Source organism: Rhincodon typus, chromosome 9 (genome assembly GCF_021869965.1).
Source record: "Rhincodon typus isolate 14 chromosome 9, sRhiTyp1.1, whole genome shotgun sequence".
Taxonomy (NCBI): Eukaryota; Metazoa; Chordata; class Chondrichthyes; order Orectolobiformes; family Rhincodontidae; genus Rhincodon; species Rhincodon typus.
This window is the reverse complement of record NC_063340.1, coordinates 13,222,753-13,244,103: the sequence shown is the minus strand read 5'-3', so window position 1 is coordinate 13,244,103 and position 21,351 is coordinate 13,222,753. Positions and strand designations below refer to the sequence as shown.

At 38.2% G+C, this 21,351-nt stretch overlaps 1 protein-coding gene across 1 annotated transcript in view; it reads left to right on the top strand.

The window, feature by feature from the left end:
- The first annotated feature begins 6 nt into the window (after positions 1–6).
- LOC125483979 (ral GTPase-activating protein subunit alpha-2-like) overlaps positions 7–21,351 on the top strand; it is a 42,492-nt gene continuing 21,147 nt past the window's right edge. Inside the window, exons 1-5 of the mRNA XM_048600909.1 lie at positions 7–169; positions 9,056–9,199; positions 10,459–10,559; positions 12,587–12,680; positions 13,952–14,131. Of these exons, the coding sequence (XP_048456866.1) occupies positions 91–169; positions 9,056–9,199; positions 10,459–10,559; positions 12,587–12,680; positions 13,952–14,131 (598 nt within the window). The 5' untranslated portion in view covers positions 7–90. The remainder of the gene's footprint in view (positions 170–9,055; positions 9,200–10,458; positions 10,560–12,586; positions 12,681–13,951; positions 14,132–21,351) is intronic.

Sequence of the window (21,351 nt, the reverse complement as noted above, 5' to 3'; positions counted from 1 at the left end):
GGTGTACATCAAGATCTTAGTAAAGTAACTGGTGTAGGCAGGTCCTTTTCTCTGAGTTGGAGGAACCAAGCTGATGGCACACAAGAGCATATGCGATTTAGAAGTGCAACTACTTCTGGTGCCCCTGGAGTTGAAAAGGCCAGAAATATTGTTCGTCAGAAAGCAACAGGTAAGCTCACTGAAGGCCTAATTTGGTCATAAAATGCATAAAGTTTTGATCAAGGCAAAGTATTTCTACAGTTTGTACTTTTCTGCCTGCTCTTATAAGGTCACTTAATTTTTTGAGCTAAATTAATCTATCATGAACTCCAGTTCTGGATATTGAATACTTGATTTGTTTTCAGAATTTTTTCAAAATTTTAAAATGTTTTCAAGACCCATAACTGGCCCTTTCTCTACTCGCTTTCCTGGCTTCTACTTGATCTCCTCAACTGCTTCTACCATAGCCAATTTGCTCTTCCTCCATAAAACCACCACTTTGTCCCTTTATTGCCTTCTAACCTAGTTCATTATTTCTGAACTCTCCATAATTGATCAATTCTTGTTCACATTGTCAACCTCTGTAGAATGCTTCACTCCCAGTACCCTCAAAACCATTGTCATCACCTCTTTCTTTCAAGAGCTTTTACTTAACTCCTCTGACTTTATAAATTACATTTAGATGTGTCGTCTTGCCTCTTACTCCAAGGTTATTTTAATTCATTATTACTTTGCAGCTACATAATATAGTTTCCTATCCTTGGCTTTTGACCAGCTTCTCTAAGATCATAAGACTGTGACTGTAATATTGTTCACTGTCCTGAGCTTGTATCTCTTCATTTTCCTGCTGCTTTCCTGTCTCCTGCTACCTCATTTATTTAGTCTATATTCATGAAACAGCAATCTTCTAGCTTCATTCCAACTTCACCCAACGAGGCATATCCTCAAAGTTTATTTTCTCATGCAAAATAAGTATGACAGGGCTGCATCCTAGTTCTGTTCATTCTAACAGCTACCTCTTGTATGCACCACACCATATTACAGAACACTTCTATACCTTCTAATTTTCTCTAAGTTGCTTTCTGATCTTTACATTTCATTCTTAAACTGTAAATGTTAGTAGTAGTTCCCTTTAATTATGTATGCATCTTGTGTTATTGTACAAGTTCAATTTCTTGTTGTTAGTGGTGGTTCACTTAACAATTTTAATCAGAAATGTAGATAAATATATGGTCAAAACTGCATTTTTAAATTGCAGACCAGTAGGCAGTAAGCCCTTGTACTACAAGAAGTTAATAAAATGTGGAAATAGTGCTGAAATTCTTGCTTTATGTTTACTTTGTAGTTTACTGTTGAAAGTGCTAAGAAGAGCGATAATTAGAGTTCTATTTTTAATTGTACTGGATGGAATTAATTTGAAGAATCAATTCCAGTTATATAGATAAATAACCTGATCCATACAAACCATAAATTGATACTTTTGAAATACATTAAATAAAATATGTACGTACAAGGTAGAAGGTTGAAGCTTAATACATTCTCAAAGACTTCTATAATCCTCCCTTAATTGCCATAATATAATGTTATATAGCTTATGCTAGTACGTATACTTAAGTGCTGTTTGGCTTATTCTCTATTTCTGTTGAGAAGCCCAGCTTTTGGTGTCCAGTTGGATATTATTGCTAAATTGCAGACCTGAAAAGACTGTGTGGAAGCACACAGTATACCCAGACTTGGTTAGCATAGGTTTTGTGAGTTTTGAAATGATGTCAGTTGCAAGAGAGTGGACAGACCATAAAGTTCTTTTCATTCTACTGTGATGTGCCATTATTTCTTCTACAAAGAATTATCCATAGAAGTCCCCTCTTTGTTTGCTGTATGAATGTACAGAGAAATGTGTACCCTGTTGGCCATAGAGATCTTTTTATTATTAACTGTAGAACTTGAAACAGTGGATTTTTTTAAAAAAAAATCCTTTTAAAGAATGAAGTCTAGAGATAAAAGGCAAACAGATGGTACATATTCACTTTCTCAGGTGCAATTGCTGGCTTACCCAGGACTACAAAGCTATTGGCAAACAAATCTATTCTCATTGATAGCTAACAAATTGGTGTGATTAGCATGTTTGGTTTTCATGATCCCTTCAGCATTCACACTAGATAATTTTTGCATTTCTTTAGCATTTTCTGCAATTAAGACCAAATTTGTAAAACTGTATGAGTCCTTTTCTTTCTAATAAATAACGACCAACTGCAAACTTCTTTTTAACCAGGTTCTTTGTGTTGATATCTTTATTACTGTGATTTGATGCAATTATTTGTCAAAAGGCATACAGTTTTGCCAGATGGACATCTCTAATAATGAATGCCTTTTCAGATATGCTGCATCTGTGTCTTGAGAGAGAAAATGGACTTTTGCTTCATCCACGTTCCTTTATGATGAATAGCTTGTCTAATTGGATTTCCGATGTAGTGAAAATCAGTAATATGTTTTGCTGTGTGTGTGTGTTTTCATTCGTTCTGGCACAGTTCAAATAGCAACTATAATTTGCTTTGTCCATATCATTGAAAACATGAAGAAAGTGCAAAAAGTACAATTGCTGGCTAAAATTTCTAACGTTTCATTACAGAAGTTATATAAAGGACATTTAAACTTGTCACATTCCTCTGAATTTAACTAGTTATGAATAATTAACTAAAAACAATCTTTCCAACTTTTGAGATTTTTAATCTTTTCACACCTTCAGTACAGTATAGTGCTTTTCGTTAGGAGAATAGCTGGCTTTTAATATTTTACCAAAATATAGTTGTAATATCTTATAAAGTGAAAGTAATTTTGCTAGCCAGGTATTTTGAGGTGTAACCAATGTGTAGATTGTGTTCAGGTTATTGTGGCATTCAGTGTAACAAATTTATTTGAATAGATGCCACGACATACATATCAGAGTGTTCAGGGTTTTTCATTTCCCATGTAAAAGAAATTTGGATTTTTTTTTGCATTTGCATATTATTATAACACCACTTATTTATAATGTACCAGGATTATTTTTTAACTTTCCACAATTTGCTTAACCAAGGCTAACAATGTGGTTGATTCTTAAATGCTGTCAAAAATGGTCACTTGTTTTAAGGGCAGTTAAGTACGTGTAACCAATGCTGGGCTTAACATTGATGCCTGAATTCTATGAAAAACTAAGGAGAGAAAGAAGCCTAACATTTCACTTTGATATTTTGGATAAATATTCTGGTCATTTCTGATCTCTTGATATTTATGACTTTTATATGGTTATATTGTAATAAATAGTGAAATGTAAACTTGAAGGTTAGTTTGGCAAAAGATGAAGAATAATTATTGGATGTGCAATGTTGAGCTGATCTTCTTGGCTGTGTTATAACCAGTTCCTCTGTGAGATTCCCCAAATTATTACGTTCCAGATAGGATACCAAAAATTATTAGTGTCTTGTTGAGGTTAAAGAAAATTCCCCTTCTTTATTCACCTGCAATCCTCCATCACTTCAGTTTGTTGTAACAAGGTTAATGTAAAAAATATCCCCTTCCCTTGTGAATACCTTTCTCAAAACCTAAGTGAATCTGTTTAAAAGCAGCCAATTTAACAAGGCTCTCTTAAGTTAACAAAATTTCTCTTTTAGATATTAAATGTGAGAAGAAATAATAACACAACACACATACACTGTAGGCAAGAGAGAAGTTTGTGTTTTCCCCTTTCAAGAATACCCAGAGATGAGGGTTAAGTGTTTTAACCCTGTCTGTGAGCATTTGCGGGCTGAGGTGCTCGTGTGTGTGGTTAGGGGGTTATATGCTGAAGTGTGTGCTAGTGAACTGAGGTCCTTATTTGCTCACAGATGAGAAATTAATTTAAAAAAAATAAAAGTTGGAAGATACACAGATAAGTCTCTGTCATGAGTGAATGTGAGAGTGGAACTTCGAGTGTTGAACACCTTGATTTCAATATTTTTGGCTTTGTGAGTTACATGAAATTCTTGTGTCCTTTTTCCTTCGAAACTGACTTTTAGCAGTCGGTATGATTTTCCTGTATTACAGGGATGATTTGCTGAAGGGTTTTTTTGACTGAGACTCAACACTCCAGCGATGAAACCTAGGCTAGCACACAAGCACCTCAATGCAGAAGCATGCACACATTCAACCCAGTGGACTAACATGCACATGGGCAGACATCTTGGCCTGTTGGTGTGCTCATTAGCGCCTACTAGCATGCATAGGCCAGGGTTAAAACTCTTGTTTAATCTTTGTCCCTGTGTATTCTTGAAAGGGGAAACGTAAATATGTCTCTTGCCCAGACTGTAGTCATTTCTTCCATTGTGTTCACAGTCTGAGCTGCTCAAAGGGGCAAAGTTTGTACTTCTCTCTATGCAGCTTCCTTGTAGGTTAGTTGAGTGACCAAACATTTGGAACATAATGTGGGAAAATGTGAACTAATGCACTTTGGCAGGAACAGTAGAGGAGCTGAATATTACTTAAATGGAGAAAGACTAGGAAGCTGCAGCACAGATGGATGAGGGGGTCCTTGTGCATAAATCTCGAAAGCTAATATCACATTCACTAAGTAGTAGAGAAGACAAATGGAATGTTGTCTTTTCTTTCAAAGGGAATGGAGTAAAATGAGGCACACTTAGAATGCCATTTTGGTTCCCATATCAAGGAAAAGATGTGCTGGCATTGAAGGTAGTCCAAGGAACACTCACTTGGTTGATCCTAGTATTTCATGAGGTGATGTTGAGCTACTTCTCATTAGAGTTTAGAAGAATGCAAATTACATTTTTGAAATAAATAAGATCCTTGGGCTTGACAGGGTATACCTTCGGATGTAGTTTCCTGTTGTGGAAGAATATATGACCAGAGGTCATAATCTCAAAGTAAGGGTTGCCCATTTAAGACGGAGATAAGAGAATTTTCTAAACTCAAGGTAGTAAATCTGTGGAATTCTTTACCAACAGAGGGCTGTTTGGGCTAGGTTGTAGACAGTAATCCAGGATTAGGTAGACAGATGTTTAATAAGTAAGGGAATCGAGGATTATGAGGAAGGGCAGGAGTTGAGGATTATTGGATTAACCATGATCTTATTGAGTTGTGGAGAAAGCTCAATGGCACATTTCTTCCATGTCTCCTAGAGTCATAGAATCATACAACATGGAAAAACGCCCATTCGGTCCAACCAATCCATGTTGAACATAATCCCAAACTAAACTAGTCCCACCTGCCTGCTACTTGTCCATGTCTGACCAAACCTTTCCTATTTGTGTACTTATCCAAATGTCTTTTAAACATTGTAATTAGACCCAGGAAGTTCATTCGACATGCAAATCACCCTCTGTGTTTTAAAAAAAAAATTGCCCCTCAGGTCTTTTTTTAAATCTCTCTCCTCTCGCCTTCAAAATGTGCCCCTGAGTCTTGAAATTCCCCATCCTAGGGAAAGAAACAGCCATTAACTCTGTTTACCTCTCATTATTTTATAAACTTCTACCAGGTTGCCTCTCAACCTCCTATGTTCTAGTGAGAAAAGTCTTGGCCTTTCTGATCTGGAGTCATGATCCGTGGCCATGACTGTTAGAAATTTATGGTTTCGTTTAAGAGATTGGGTTAGTTTTCTTTTCGACAGACAGCATTAAACAATAAGCCTGATGGCTGGGCAATGTGGTAACACAGTGTCTCAAGCAATCAACCTTACTTTTGACACCATCGTCTTAGATGAGCTTCCTACAACATATCTTCACCACCACTGAGCACCTAATTCTATCTCTGCCCTTTCCTTAGCTTATGTGCTGCTGAAAACTGCACCCATGCTTTTGTTACCTCTGGACTTGATGATGTGAAGGCATTCCTGGACATCTTTACTGATTTTACACTTTCCAAACTTGAAGCCATTCAAAACTCTGGTGGTCATTGTCTTAAAATCCATCAAATTCTGCTTACCCATTTCCTGCCACGTGTGGCTTCAGCTGCCGTGGTCTTAAGGTCTACAATTTCCTCCTTAAATCTCTGCCTTTCCTCCTCCTCCTCTTCTTCTTAATATGCTGCCTAAACCAATCTTTTCTTAGCCATTTTCTCTAATCTCATCATGTGACTTAAAGTCATACAGTCATAGAGATATACAGCACAAAAACAGACCCTTCGGTCCAACTCGTCCATGCCGACTAGGTATCCTAATCCAATCTAATCCTATTTGCCGGCATTTGGCCCAAATTCCTCTAAACCCTTACTATTCACATACCCATCCAGATTCTTTTAAATGTTGTAATTATACCAGCCTACACCACTTCCTCTGGCAGCTCGTTCTGTGCACGTACCACCCTCTGCAAGAAAAAGTTTCCCCTTGGGTCCCTTTTAAATCTTTCCCTTCTCACTTTAAACCTATGCCCTCTAGTTTTGGACTCCCCCACCCCAAGGAAAAGACTTTCTTTTTACCCCTATCAGTGCTCCTCATGATTTTACAAGCCTCTATAAGGTCATCCCTCGGCCTCTGATGCTCCAGGGGAAATAGCCCCAGTCTGTTCAGCCTCCCTGTATAGCTCAAACCCTCTAATCTTGGCAACATCCTTGTAAATCTTTTCTGAACCCTTTCAAGTATCACACCATTCTTCCTATAGTAGGAAGACCAGGATTGCAGGCAGTATTCCAATAGTGGCCTAACCAAAGTCCTGTACAGCCACAACATGACATTCCAACTCCTATACTCAATGCATTGACCAAATAAGGGCAAGCATACAAATGCCTTGTATCAGATTTTTATTTGATCACAGTTGTAAAACAATTTGGGATGTTTATTTAATGTCACTGTATAAACACAAGATTTTGTATTTGATCCTTCTGCTTACATGCCTCAGTGTGTTAAATTGCACAAACCTGCAAATGCACTCTTTGTGTATCTTCCTGGGACCAAACCAGAAGAGAAGATTTTCTGCATTATAAGAAATATGGTATCTGACCTTGTGCCACCAGCATGTGTTATAGGTTTTCAATTCGTATGATTTTTAAAATGACTAATGTACAATCAATAGGGAGATAAAGCTGTACAGTGACAGGACAAAGTAGTGACATCTATAGCTTTTATAAAAATATTTATAACGTATGCATATATTTATCAATTTGTAATTTGCTTGCTTTATTTCTTTGGAAGCTAAGCGAAGCCAATCTATCAGCAACTGTGTCCATCTTTATGAGGCTTTGCCAAGCACTAAAAGTGTGCCTCTGCTGCTTCACACTGTGAGCTCTCTCTTACCTGGTATCACTCATGCCTCTTCTCAGAAACTGTCAGGTATTGTACTCAAAGCTGTATTTCTTCATACTATCTCTTAATCTCTCCACTCTATTCTTAGTTTCTTTCCACCTAGCATTTACGGTATTCTGTATTGATGAATTTGAACGGTCACTGAAATGTGTGTAATGTATTTTTGGTTAATACCCTATTTGTAATTTTTTAATCTCGTTTTACTGCTCTTGGGTCAACATTAATGACTAATATCTTTAGTGACATTTTGATGATCTTTATAATAAACTGTTGAAAGGATATTGGAATGCAAATACACAGGAAAAAAGTGCATTACCTCTATTTCCTGAGGGCAAAACAGTTTGTAATAAATCTGTAGATTTGTGTTGTCCATGCTAAAATTTGCTGTTCTGTTTTGAGCTATTTATTTTAGTTGTACACTTTTTCAGAGTCTTAAACTAACAGGAGCGATGAATTTAGCAGCAGCAATGAAATTGGTTCCTGTTTGATACTTAAAAGTCTACTGTACTAATTGAGACCCAAGCACCATCTACAGATTAGATGTTCAGTTTCAAGTTTTATTTTATTTTATTTTTTTTTTTTTTTTTTTTTTTTTTGTAAGAAAATCTTGCTTCTGGACAAATTGGCTTTCTTCTGTAGATAGTTATTGCATATCAGTAATTGCTACTGGCCCATTTGTTTTTGTCATAGTGATCGGAAATCCTTAGCTGTTAACTGATTTATGAGCTTTTCAATGTTAATTTGTATTAAGCTCAGTTATATTTCTGTAATGGGTTATTCAATCTTAGTAATATTCAATTTTTATTTTTAAAAGTTCTTCATTTTTTAATTTTTAGTCAGAGGTCCTGTTGTATTTGTCATTGCTTAAAGTCTAAACATAGCTAATCTTATTAGAAAACTGTTAATATAAATACCAGTGATTCAAAAATACTCAGTCTATATGTCTTGTTGGTATGTTTTTAATAACTTCTCTAGGGTAAATGTTTTGCACATAAAATGCACTTTTAAAATAAATGTAGTCCATACCTAAGGTATATGCAAAACTTTTACAAAAATAGTTCATTGTTTTGCGTTTAGTGGGCATTACCTTGGGAAATGGACTGAATCTTCAGGTGTGCATTATACAAAAATAAAAAGAAACCTTAAATAATTGTTCTCACATAATTACAGTGTGATGATATAGTTGTTTCTTTCATATAGTTACCCACTAATGCGAAGTTTATTTTAGACTGGTGTTTGGGATCGCATTTTTTTCTGAATTTGCTTAGTTTTATCTCATTAATCTGGTAAAAGAAAACTGCATTTTTTAAAAACCCAGTTCACCTGAAAGTGTTCCTGCTGTTTTTAAAAAGCATCATCATGTTGGTTGCATATTGTTGCAATGGGGTTAAAATTGTGCATGGGTGCTTATTTTTCAAAGCAAGGAAGTTTGGCTTGAAGTTTTGGTTTGGATTGAAAGCTGAAAGAAAATGGTATTCGGATTCACTTCCACTTCAGAGGATCTGCATTTGCATGATATAATCCAATTTTTATATTTCGTTGCATTGCATTACAAATTCCCTGTCATGCAAGGAATTGAGACACTATATTTGGTGCAATGATATGCGCTGATTGGCTTTTAACAAGGTTGGTCACTGAATTTGAGTAGACGTGGCCTCAAAAATGTCTAGAGTTTAAAAAGGAAATGAGAAATTATCTTGCTTTGTGGGTGCTAAGATTTTGTATCAAATCAAAATGTTTTTGTGAAGAGCATCTTTAAAAGATAAAAAGCTTCACTTTCGCTCACTTTATTTTATTATTTGCATATAGAAGATGAAGAGTTTCAACAACCTGAAACTACACCAGATTCAGAAGAATTGATGTGTAGTTCAACATTAGATCAAGAACAAAAGCTCACCCATAGCAGCAGTACTTCTGACATTGCTGAACGGCTCCATTCAGATCTGATTCAAGGTATTATGAAGAAATATTACAACATTTTAGCACCATCATTTAAGATTTTCTTTTGTGGGGGAAAGTAACTTTTCATTGTAGGATTTCTGAATGTCACTATAAATTAAAAGTGATGCTAAAAGTAAAAAGGATGTGATTGGATTAAGTGGTCACAGCCCTTGCGTGCGTTGGAAGAAAAACATTCCTAGCTCAAGACTGAAAAAACTACTCATCCTTAGATTGGATTTACCAAGGGGTGGGGTAATGTGCTGCACAAGGAAATTAAATTTGCATCAATTTCCTGGCAACGGGCTTTATGAACTTGGGTCATTTGTGGAAATGCAGGGAATCATCTGCCGTTTGCAAGGGATGGAAATATCGATCTCCAGTACGAAGTCATTTACCTCCTTGGCTTCATTTTCCTCAGAACCCATTTGGTGGAAAATCTAGAAAGGTGCTGCTTTCTTTTGAATGTACATTTTGGCCTATGTGCGCAGGATTTCAAACAATTGAAGATGGTTGAATAACATACAAGCTATTTCAAAAACAAATATAGCTTACTCCACTGTTTTCTCACCAACTTTCGAGAAATGTTTATATGTCAGAGCCTATTGTCTGAAAACCAAGAAATATGTTCAAGCCATGTGACTATTTCACTTGTGCGTTTTTTATATTTTAATGTTGCAAACTTTTGCATGTGAGATAATGGCATGCTGTCTAAGATTTTATTAAAAAGCTGGTATTGTATATTGAGCAGAAGTATTAAACCAGTAAACCTAAAGACCCCCTTTATCGATAAGGACAGAAACACATATCGTTCCATTTACCAGCATTTCAACCATATCCCTCTAAATCATTCCTATTCATATACCCATCCAGGTGCCTTTTAAATGTTATAATTGTACCTGCCTCCACCACTTCATGAAGGATGTTGTTAAACTTGAGAGGGTGCAGAAAAGATTTATAAGGATGTTGCCGGGTCTAGAGGGTTTGAGCTAAAGGGAAAAGCTGTATATGCTGGGGCTTTTTTCCCTGGAGTGTTGGAGGCTGAGGGGTGACCTTATAGACGTTTATAAAATCATGAGGGGCACAGATAGGATGAATAGCCAAGGTCTTTTTCGTAGGGTGGAGTGTCCAAAACTGGAGGGCATAGATTTAAGGTGAGAGGGGAAAGATTTTGAAAAGGACCTGAGGGGTAACTTATTCACACAGGGGGTTGCATGTGCATGAAGCACGCAGCAATTTGTCTAAGCATGAAATACATTGTATGTTTATTACAGGACAAAGGAGGGAACACTCAGCTAGCTTCAGTAATTCTGATCCAAAGAGTGCTACTGTTGAAAACAGAAAATGTGAAGGCAAAGAAACTGAGGCTCCAGTTGTAAGTCGACACACAAAAAAGTTAACTTCTGAAAAACTTGTCTCTTTGTTCATTATTTAAGATTGATCTTCCCTTAACTTTATTTTGGTGTGTTGGCAGAGCTTTTTGTTAAACTTGTCAGGACAAACGTTAGCCAAACTTGTAGTGATCACAACAATCGAAAAAATGATGTTTGGTTGGCACATGAATTCCCGTTGGCTAACCCATTGCCATGGAGAAAGTAAAGGGGAACTTGTACGCTTTGTCTATTGTGAACAGCTGAAGTATGCTGTTTGAAGTGATATAAATTTATATATCTGAGCCAATTCTCTGCAAACAAAGAAATGTGTTCAAGCCTTTTGTGAATCACCCAGGAGCCTGGGGGGGCCTCCGATTCCCTGTTGCTTTCTTCTCTATGGCAATATCTTAACCAATTAGAGTCGGTGATGATATTGGTAGGGTGAAATCAGAATGGCTGATCAACAAATCGCTCCCCGAGTCTGAAAACTGGTGTAGTGGGTGCCATGGAGGCATGACTTGAGGGTTGAGCACAGGATGCCCTGCTGCTGTGGAGGTGTCCTCATGGGAATGAGGATACAGGAAATGTACAGAATCAGAAAGATGACTGAGCTGCTGGGCTCCTCCAACTCCAGAAGCAGCAGAAGTTTGATTTTTGGCCCAGGCAAATAATTTTCTGGTAAGGAACAATCTTACACATCAGTATAACCATTGTCCAAACAGCAGGCTCAGCAAGAAATTGAAATCCTTCAGTCACAGCAATGAGAAGCAAAGAGCAGTAAACTGACCAGTTACATTAAATATTGGAAAAGAACAGCAGGCTAGAGACACAAAGTGGAACTTTACTGTACAGCCAAAGTAATCCAGAGGATGCATGTGATCTTGATGTTAATACAAGTTCAGAATTGGAAACCAAGCCTGGGTGAAGAACATTTTCTAGATATTTTCCAGAACTTGTCCACAGTTCCCAAAGCAATGAAGAGCAGCAAATTATTTCAGGAAGCAGAGTCCCTAAGAGCAGCATCTCCTCCATCTCTGAGGAAGGAGTCACAGAACCCTCAGAAGCAACCATCAGCTCAGACAATGACATCTGTATGTGTTTAAGTTAGATTAAAGTCGGCAGCCTATTCTAGTGAGTACATCACTTGACATATCTGCAGCTGTTTAAGGAATAAACTCTGATAACTGCCAGGGACCTGGCACCTGCTCAGCCCTAGGCAAGAAAAGACCCATGGACTTGACCATTAATAACAATGTGCAAACGGGCATAGAAACAGGCAGTTTTTTGGAGGCTTGGGGAAGCTGAATCAGTGGTTGGAAGAGTCCACTGATGCCATCTGTCCCATGATTTTGTGTGTGTCAGTGTCAGCCAGATCCAGTACACTAGATCTGCACTCCACTGCTTTAGCCATTGGTGCTCTGTACCAGTGGCAAGATGATGGAAATAAGGGATCTTGACTTCACTCCAAATGACTCCTTCACAAGGAGACAGGATGGTACCCAGTTGGAGAAGCAACCCATATAAATGCCCAGAATTCCCCTCAGGACACTCCAAAAGTGCCATCCTCCACTTCCACTCTGCCTGCAATTCTCAACCCTGTGGAAGTTGAGGCAGATAAGCTTTCATTTACCTAGAACACAGCTAGCTACCATGTCAGAACCCTCTATCCATTAATGGCCCTGAGCTTGTCTGCCTACATCTCCAAGGTTAGTAGCCTCACTACAGGGCAGGTATATAACGATTAATGCATTGATTAATATTTCACTGTTGTGGTAAGGCAAGACAATTTATATTTTCCTAAAGAATTTTATATAAAAGAATTGCAACCTTCTTAACAAACTATCATTAATAGCTTAAACTTTAATTTTTTGTGTTGATATTTAAACATCTATCTTTGTGCAGAAACTTAATTTTGTGAATTTTGTTCATCATAATTTGCTGTGCGCAAGAAGCAAAATTAGTTGGTGGAAATGCCTTACTCACAGTAATCTAGAACAACGTAAATATTTCGCTTGCATTTTTGTTGCAGATCTTGATACGTAGGAGCAGTAGCCCTGATGACCCAGAAAGTAAGGCAGAAACACTTCAGTCATCTCAAGTAAGAAGCAGATTGAGAAATAAAAGTGAGTGCTGAGCTCTCTGATACTTTAATTTAGAAGTATTTTGTTATGATTTGATTGAAGAAGATTTTCTCCATGTAGAGGAGAATAATTTCATTTAAACATGCTGCAACAGCTATTTATGTTTCCCACATTCAGACCTATCTAAGGACTTAAAATTACATCCTTTTGCTATATCTGGGATGAAGGTGTCTGTGGATTAACTGATCTTTGACTGAAGTTCAACTATTGAACTTTGAAGCAATTGCTTTTTTGCTATGTGGCTTTGTGTTTTAAATGAGGAATCCCTGCTCTGTCAACTTTTGAGAGAGTTTGTTTGACCAGCAGCTTTAAAACAAAATCTTGGATTGTTTGAGGAAAAGAAAAGCAGCATTTTTCTTAAGGTTTTATTTTGGAATAATGGCAAGATCTCAAACAAGTGGACCATAATACCAAGTTGTTTTGATGTGACTGTTTTGGCTTACTTAGGTAGTCTTGTAGCTGATTCATCTTCTGGACTTTCAGATCTGTGTCGTGTAAATATATGTGGGGCTTCAGTATGGCTTTTAATAATTATTGCGCTTAAGCTATTCACAATGCTGAATTATCTATGTCTCCCCTCGCAGCCAATTTCTATATTTATCATTTTTACTTGCTGCTTTTACGAGAATTATGGACCACTTTGGGATTTAGTGCACTCCTCCTATTTTTCCCTACAGTGCAAACTAAAAATCTATTCAACATGTAGGAGAATAGAGTTACTTTGTTATCTGGTAATATTGCCAAATACATTTGCTATAAAAACAAATAGATTCTGCAATAAAAATCTCTCAAATAGCTAGACACCTACAAAGGAGGAATTAGAAAAAGATCACACAAATACCCACATAAAATGGTCCCTAGCACCTAATTTATTACAGTTCAACAGTGGATGACAAATGCTAAGGTGTTGGGCATTAACGTAACCACTGGATGGCAAGGGATTTTTTTCAAATTCCTTTTTATTTGTTGCATTTCTAGGTGTATAGAATGATCTAGTTGTCTTGTGATTTTATTTTCTCTATTTTGTAATACTTAATATTTCACTAATGAAACAGTATGAACATTACCAAGATTAATTAAATTCTCGGAAATCCAATTGCAGGTTGAAGTGTTTTAATAAGAAAATAATCTTATAATGTGAAGCATTGAATGTATCCAAAATGATCTTGATTTTAAAAGGTTAATCAGATTTTGTCTGACGAGACAGAATATCGACGTTATTCATAGGTGAAACCTGTTCTTCTAACCATTAGGTGAGAGTATCAGCAGTGAAGTGTCCAATGATTTTAATGGTTTCAACGAAACAGAGTTATCATTAGCTCAGTGGAAAATATTTGACGAAGATTCAGAAGTTGGTGCAGTAACTACTGATGCTACTGATGCAAATACAGTATACACCTGGCATAGCTACTACAAAGCTACTACTCTTGCAGGTAAGGGATATAGTTATCCAGGAATAATGATTTAAGCTTCATTTGATTATATATTATTCAAGTACAGTTTTGTCAAGTATGCTTTTCCCTATTGTTGGTTCCCTGTCTACCTGCCACAGACCTAGTCTCACAGCTATACCCTTTAAGACCCAACCAGTTCGATTGGTAGTGTTTGCCAAGCCACCGCTGGTGGTGAACGTTGAAATCCCCCACCCAGAATACATTTTGTGCCATTGCCACCCTCAGTGCTTCCTCCAAGTGTTGTTCAACATGGAGGAGTACTGATTCATCAGCCAAGGGAGAATGGTTTGTGGTAATCAGCAGGAGGTTTCCTTGCCCGTGTTTAACCTGAAGCCGTGAGACTTCATGCTATCTGAGTCAATGTTGAGGACTCTGAGCGTAACTCCCTCCCGACTGTACACCACCACTGTGCCACCACCTCTGCTCAGTCTGACCTTCCTGTGGGACCGGCCAAATCCAGGGATGCTGATGGTGGTATCTGGAACATTGTCTGTAAGGTATGATTCCTTAAGAATGACTGACTATGTCAGCCTGTTGCTTAACTTGTCTGTAAGACAGCTCTCCCAATTTTGGTACTAGCCTCCAGATGTTGGTCAGAGATTTTTGCAGGGTTTTCCGTTGTCTATTCTGGTGTCTCGATTAATGCCAGGTGTTCCATTCGGTTTCTTTTCTTTCTCATAGCAATTGATACAACAGAGTGGCTTGCTAGGCCATTTCAGAGTGCAGTTAAGAGTCAACCACATTGTTATTGGTCTGGTGTCACATGTAGGCCAGACAAGGTGATGATGGCAAATTTCCTTCCCTGAAAAGCATTAATGAACCAGATGGGTTTTTCCAACAATCAACAATGGTCAGTAGATTCTTAATTCCAGATTTTTGTATTAATGAATTCAAGTTCGATGGGATTCAAACCCAGGTTCCCAGAATCTTAGTTGAGTTTTTGGATTAATAATCTAATGATAATACCATTAGACCAACGCTTTCCTTTAAGCTTCCCAGCAGCATGATTACCATATTCCTGTTCCCAAGTTTTCATGCACCAATATCAATGCAGCTGATGAAGTGTCCTGACCCGAAACATCAACTCCCCTGCTACTCTGATGTTGCCTGACCTCCTGCATTTGTCCAGCTCCATACCGTATTGACTCAGTGCACCTTCCAACTGCACAACTTGGGTGTACTATTTTCTGAGAGTTCTGTGTGAATTTATCCATCAGTTGAGGTGTAAGGGGATGATCTTAGATTTGGTTCCAGTTTCAGCTAAATTTGTTGATTTTCAATTGAAGCAGTGCGAAGTGTGACGCAGTTGGCTTCAGTGTTGCTTTAGTAAGCAGAATATTCAGTTCTTAGCACAGTTCAATATTTCAAGGCATACCTTTGTGCACATGTACATGCATGTTTATGTGGTTTTTACCATTTTCTTTTCTATCTTTGTTACAGAGAGCAGCATAAATTTGAGATCCAGTTCCTTCCAGCACTTTTATTTGAAATTTCTTTTCCCAGTTTAATTGTTTTATTCTGTTTGATGTTGATCTATTTATCACCTGTTTGAATCTTTCCCTTTCTAATCTGTCTCTGTTCCCCTTTACTTTCTGTTCTGATTTTTTTCTTTTTCTCTTCCTCCATTGCTCTTTGCTGTTTTGCTTATTTCACACTTTTCTGCTTCTGCACTAGCTAAATCATGATTTTTTTTGCCTGAGGCAGTTGCAGGGTGATATGCTAATAAGTTTTTTTTAAAAAAAAAACTCTGTATGATGAACATTTTTTTGGAAATTTGATCTTGTTAAAATGTTTGGATAGTTTTAGTTCATGGCCACATAAAATCAAATTACTTGTCAATTTTCTACGGTGGATAAAACAAATCATTAGGGAATCAGCTGTGTGAGCTTCAGGTTCGAAGTCCTCTGCTGATTCTAATTAAACTTTTAGATATCTTGAGCAAGTTTTCAAAATGTTCTGTTGTGTGTTTATGTAACCATACTGTCAGAGGAAATAGTTCAAAATAGTGTTACTGCTAAATACATTTTAACTTTTTCTGTGTGAAGTGAGCATTGATCTTTAAAGGCTTCCATGACATCATTTTCAAAAACCTGTGTGTAATTTAAGTTTTTAAAGGAAAAAACATTTGGAGCCTTTGCTAGTCCAGAGAACTGTTTACAATACTTGCTTTTTTAAAATAGAACAGTTGTAACTCATCTAACTGTTTCGATTATGGTGATTGTTGTGATCACTAGCCCATTCCCGTTCTTATTTTAGACCAGATGACATGGGATGCTTTGAAAGCATTGGATAGCATTAAGCAGTCCCGGACCACAGCGTGCAATGGAAAGCAAACTTTTTTTTAAAGCCTCCTTGTTTGCTTCATAATGTACAAGGTCCTACCAACAGCTTTCAGGCTCTTGTTGGAAATATGATTTCAGCTACCCTTCCATTAACCATAATTATATTCACATTTATTACAATTATAACTCATCCAATTTATTTTGATGTAGGTGTACCGAACACTGCCATTTTTCCCACACGTATTTGCTAGGAGCTTCCTCTTGCCAACACTGCATAAGATCAGAGTTGAAGTGAAGAAAAATATTTGTCAAGTGACATATAAATTGAACAGTGTAAAAATATTCCACGCTGTAATAATTTTGTATGATATTTCTATCCATAATAATGCCTGACGTAATAAGAACGGGCTTCTTGGAGCAGTATAACCGTCCCTGATGAAGGGTTCCGACCTGAAATGTCGACTTTATTGTTCCTCTGATGCTGCCTGACCTGCTGTGTTCCTCCAGCTCCACATTGTGTTGACTCTGACTTCAGCATCTGCAGTTCTTGCTATCTCCAAGTGCAGAATAAGTCTGGGGGGAAGAAGAAATTGATAATGAGAGCATGACGTCTGTTAACACAGCATGTATAGCTAAAAGGGAAGTCAGAGTAAAATAGTAAGTTTCATGCAAGTGGCAACATGCTGTAGCTAAAGGAGTTGAGTGGATTTGTTTTTGCCCCAGTTACTGTTACTACGACCAGGAGCCAACAGTAGGGGATGACTGTTGGCCTTGTTAAGTGAAGTTAAGGCCCAACTTCCTTAAGTGGAGAGAAGTGACCTGTATGGCACTCCTGTCAGCTCCAAAGATGTACCTGCTAAATTTCCAGCCATGGTTTTCATGTGTGTTGGAAACTTTAAAGGTGCTTGCCACTTCTTGTGCCATCTTCCCATTGTTTGGATTCTTCAACTTTTCATTGGCGCGTGCCCTCTTGTGGCCTCCTAGCAATTCAATAGAAATATTGGATCAAATGCGACCCTTGTCATGACTGATCTTGTTGCTATGAATTACAAATGTAATCAATGTGAAGTAAAGTATCAACAGTATGTCACATGGGGCCACAATTCATTTATAAGACTGGAATGGTGGAACTATTCTCCAATTCTTCAGCGCATACACAAATTAAATGGAAGCTTGAAATACAATTTTTAGATATTCTCCATCTTTCTGTATGTGCTGGAATATATTAACATTTAACATTGCCAAAAATGTATTGGAAAAAGTAATGGTGCTGAAAAATGTGAAATCCCCAAGATCCCAGAGTTTTCAATGAAATCAGTGAGCAAATTGCTTTAACCTTTCAAAGCACTTTATTCAGAACTTGTCATGTTAGATTGGAAGTTGCCCATATAACTCCACTGTTTCATAACATGACATCTATTGGGCGGAAAGCATACTGAACTATATGTAAATGTTAATCTTTATTCATAGAATCCATTAACACGGACTGCAAAATGCTGATTGCAATTAAATTTTAAATAGCCAACACCCTTATTTACACCATCCAATATTCTCTGTATGACCTTTTCCTGTTCACGACTTATACTTGGGTAGTTAAGTTCTGAATAAAAGCAGTGGAGCATGACAGCATTTGTTGGAAAAATGGAAAAATAGGTGTCAGAAGTTAGCAGCAGTGGTAGAGATTGGTGACTGAGATGTTAAAAACCTGTGTTTTAAAATTGGGCAATGACTGATTTTCTCGTACTAGTTCTTCTGTTTATTGTAATTGTCATACCCAATCTTTGTAATGTCACACAAAGCTGGAGAATGAAGGTGATTATCTCCTCATTGTTTTCTCAATGGTGTATTATTTATGATCCTTATCAAAATCCAGAGTTTTTAAGACGATAATAGATATAAAATCAAATGTTCTCTTTTGGGTCACTAAATAAACTAACATGGAGACAATTGAATTTTGAATGATACACTTATAATATTAAAGCTTATTAGATTTGTGAGATTGAGGGTTGATATATATATTACACTTGAGCTGGATTACCTCACTTCCGGTTTTCCTTCGCAATGGAGTGTATATGGGGTCATGTTCTACGTGTTTGTTGATGGCTTTCTTCGTGGAGTACCCATGGGATCACCTGTCTCCGGACTAATAGCCGAGGTGGTGATGCAAAGACAGGAAAGTACGGCCCTTCCGCTAATCCAACCAAAACTATGGATATGCTACATGGACGACACCTTTGTCATCATTAAATGGACCAAACTAGAGGAGACACACAAACTAAGAAACAACACCCTCACTGGAATCAAATTCACCAGAGAGGAGAAGAACAAACAGCTCCCATTCCTGGACGTCATGGTAGAGCGCAGGACAGATGGGGAATTCCAAATGAAAGTACACAGAAAAGCCACACACACTGACCAAGTACTGAACTTCAACAGTAACCATCCTAACACACACACATGAAGCTGCGTGCGAACATTATTTAAACGGGCAACAACACACTGCAGCAGCACAGAACTAGGCTGAGAAGAAGAATAATAACTTCCAGGTTTTCAAGGACAATGGATATCCAAAAAACTGGATCAGAAGATGCCTAATACACGTACAACACCAGAAAGATACTACACGCCCCGACACACTCATCACGCTACCTTACATCAGGAACACATCGGAACTAACCACAAGACTCCTACGACCACTGGGCATCAGCATAGCACACAAACCCACATCAACCTTACGACAACTGTTTACCCGAACCGAAGACCTACTACCCACTATGGACAGGACCAATGTCATATACAAGATTCCCTACAGAGACTGTGACAAACACTTCATCGGACAAACAGGAAGGAAATTAACAACAAGGGTACGTGAACGCCAATTGATTACAAAAAGACACGACCAATACTCACTCATCTCTATCCACATGGATAAGGAGAACCACCAATGCGACTGGGACAGCACCAAGATCCTGGGACAAGCAAAGCAAAGCAGAGACAGGCACGGGAGTTCCTAGAAGCCTGGTACTCCACGAAGAAAGCCATGAACAAACACACAGAACTCGACCCCGTATTCACTCCATTGCGAAGGAAAGCCAGAAGTGAGGTAATCCAGCTCAACGGACTCCAGAGTTTAAAAACCAGGTAGGAAGACACAGTGGCGTTTCATTGGAGGCTGCACTGATGATGTTACCCAGCAGGGTAATGAAACGTCTGCAGAACAACAACAAACCAGCTCGGCGAGGCAGCCAATCACAACGTCCACAACACGAGCTACAAATCTACTCCAAAACTTAGATCTTGGTGGGGTATTACATTTGACCAGAAGCTCATCTGAATGCACCATATAAATACAGTGCAGGGACCTGGCAGGATTTCGAAAGCCAGTGCCTTCCTGGAGGTTACTATTGACGAGAAACTCAACTGGACCTGCCACATAAACACAGTGGCTACAAGAGCAGGCCAGAGGCTAGGCATACTACGGTGAGTAACTCATCTGACTTCCCAAAGTCTGGCCACCATCTACAAGTCAGAAGTGTAATAAAATACTCCTCATTTGCCTGGATGAGTACAGCGCCATCAACACTTGAAGCTTGACAACATTCAGGAAAAAGCAGCCTGCTTGATTGGCACTATATCCATAAGCATCTACTCCTCCACCGCCGAATCTCAGTAGCAGCAGTGTGTACTGAGGTGCGTTGCAGAAATTCACTGGAAACAGCACTTTTCAAAAGCCACGACCACTTCCATCTAGAAGGACAAGAGAAGCAGATACATGGGAACATGACCATTTGCAAGTTCTCCTCCAAGCCACTCATCAACCTGACTTGGAAACATAACCCCCTTCCCTCACTGTCTCTGGGTCAAAACCCTGGAATTTCCTCCCAAAGTGTATGTGGGTCAACCTACAGCACATTGGACTGCAGCAGTTCAAGAAGGCAACTCACCACCACCTTCTGAAGTGCTGCTAGGACAAGGTAATAAATGCTGGCCAGCCAATGAAACCCACTTCTCCCCGGTGAATATAAAACAAAAATCTTGTATGTTTCATAATGTCACTCCACGTCCTTCTAAACACTATTGAATAAAGGCCTAACCTATTTAGCTGTTCCTATGTCAGTCCCTTCCTCCCAGGAATCTGCGTAGTGAATCTGTTTTGAACTGCTTCAACTGCCAGCATATCCTTAAGTGTTTTTGCCCACCCATTCAGTCTCTCTTTACGGCCTTGCAAATTCTTTCTGCCCTCATCACAACATACACTACCACTACTTTGTATTGGATAAGTTGCACATTGCTCCTCCTCCAAGTGAATATAGATAGTAAATAATTGAGGCCCGAGGACTGATCCATGTGACACTCCACTAGCTGCATCTTTCCAACTTGAAAAAGAACTATTAATCCCACTCTGTCTTCTGTGTGTTAACAAATCCTCAGTCCATGCTAATATGTTACTCGGAATACCATGAGCTCCTATCTTGTGCAATAATCTTTATTGAATGATGATTAGAAATCTAAATACACTAACCGTTCCTCTTTATCAAGTCTCCATGAAAGAACTCTGGCATACTTGTTTCTTCAATAATAATAGACTTGAGTATTTTGCCAGCAACAGATGTTAGATTGACTGGCCTATAGTTTCCTGTTTTTTTTTTTTGTCAGTCTCCTTTCTTAAAATGAGGCATCACATTAGTGACTTTGCTGGATCCAGAGAGTTCTGGAATGTTTCAAACAATTCTGCCACTATTCCTGCATCCACTTTCTTTAAAACCCTTGAATGCAGACAGTTGGGTTCTGAGGAAGGGTCACTGGAACCGAAAAGTTCACTCTGTTTTTTCCTTCACAGATGCTGCCAGACCTGCTGAGCTTTTCCAGCAATTTTGTTTTTGTTTCTGATTTACAGTATCCACAGTTCTTTCGGTT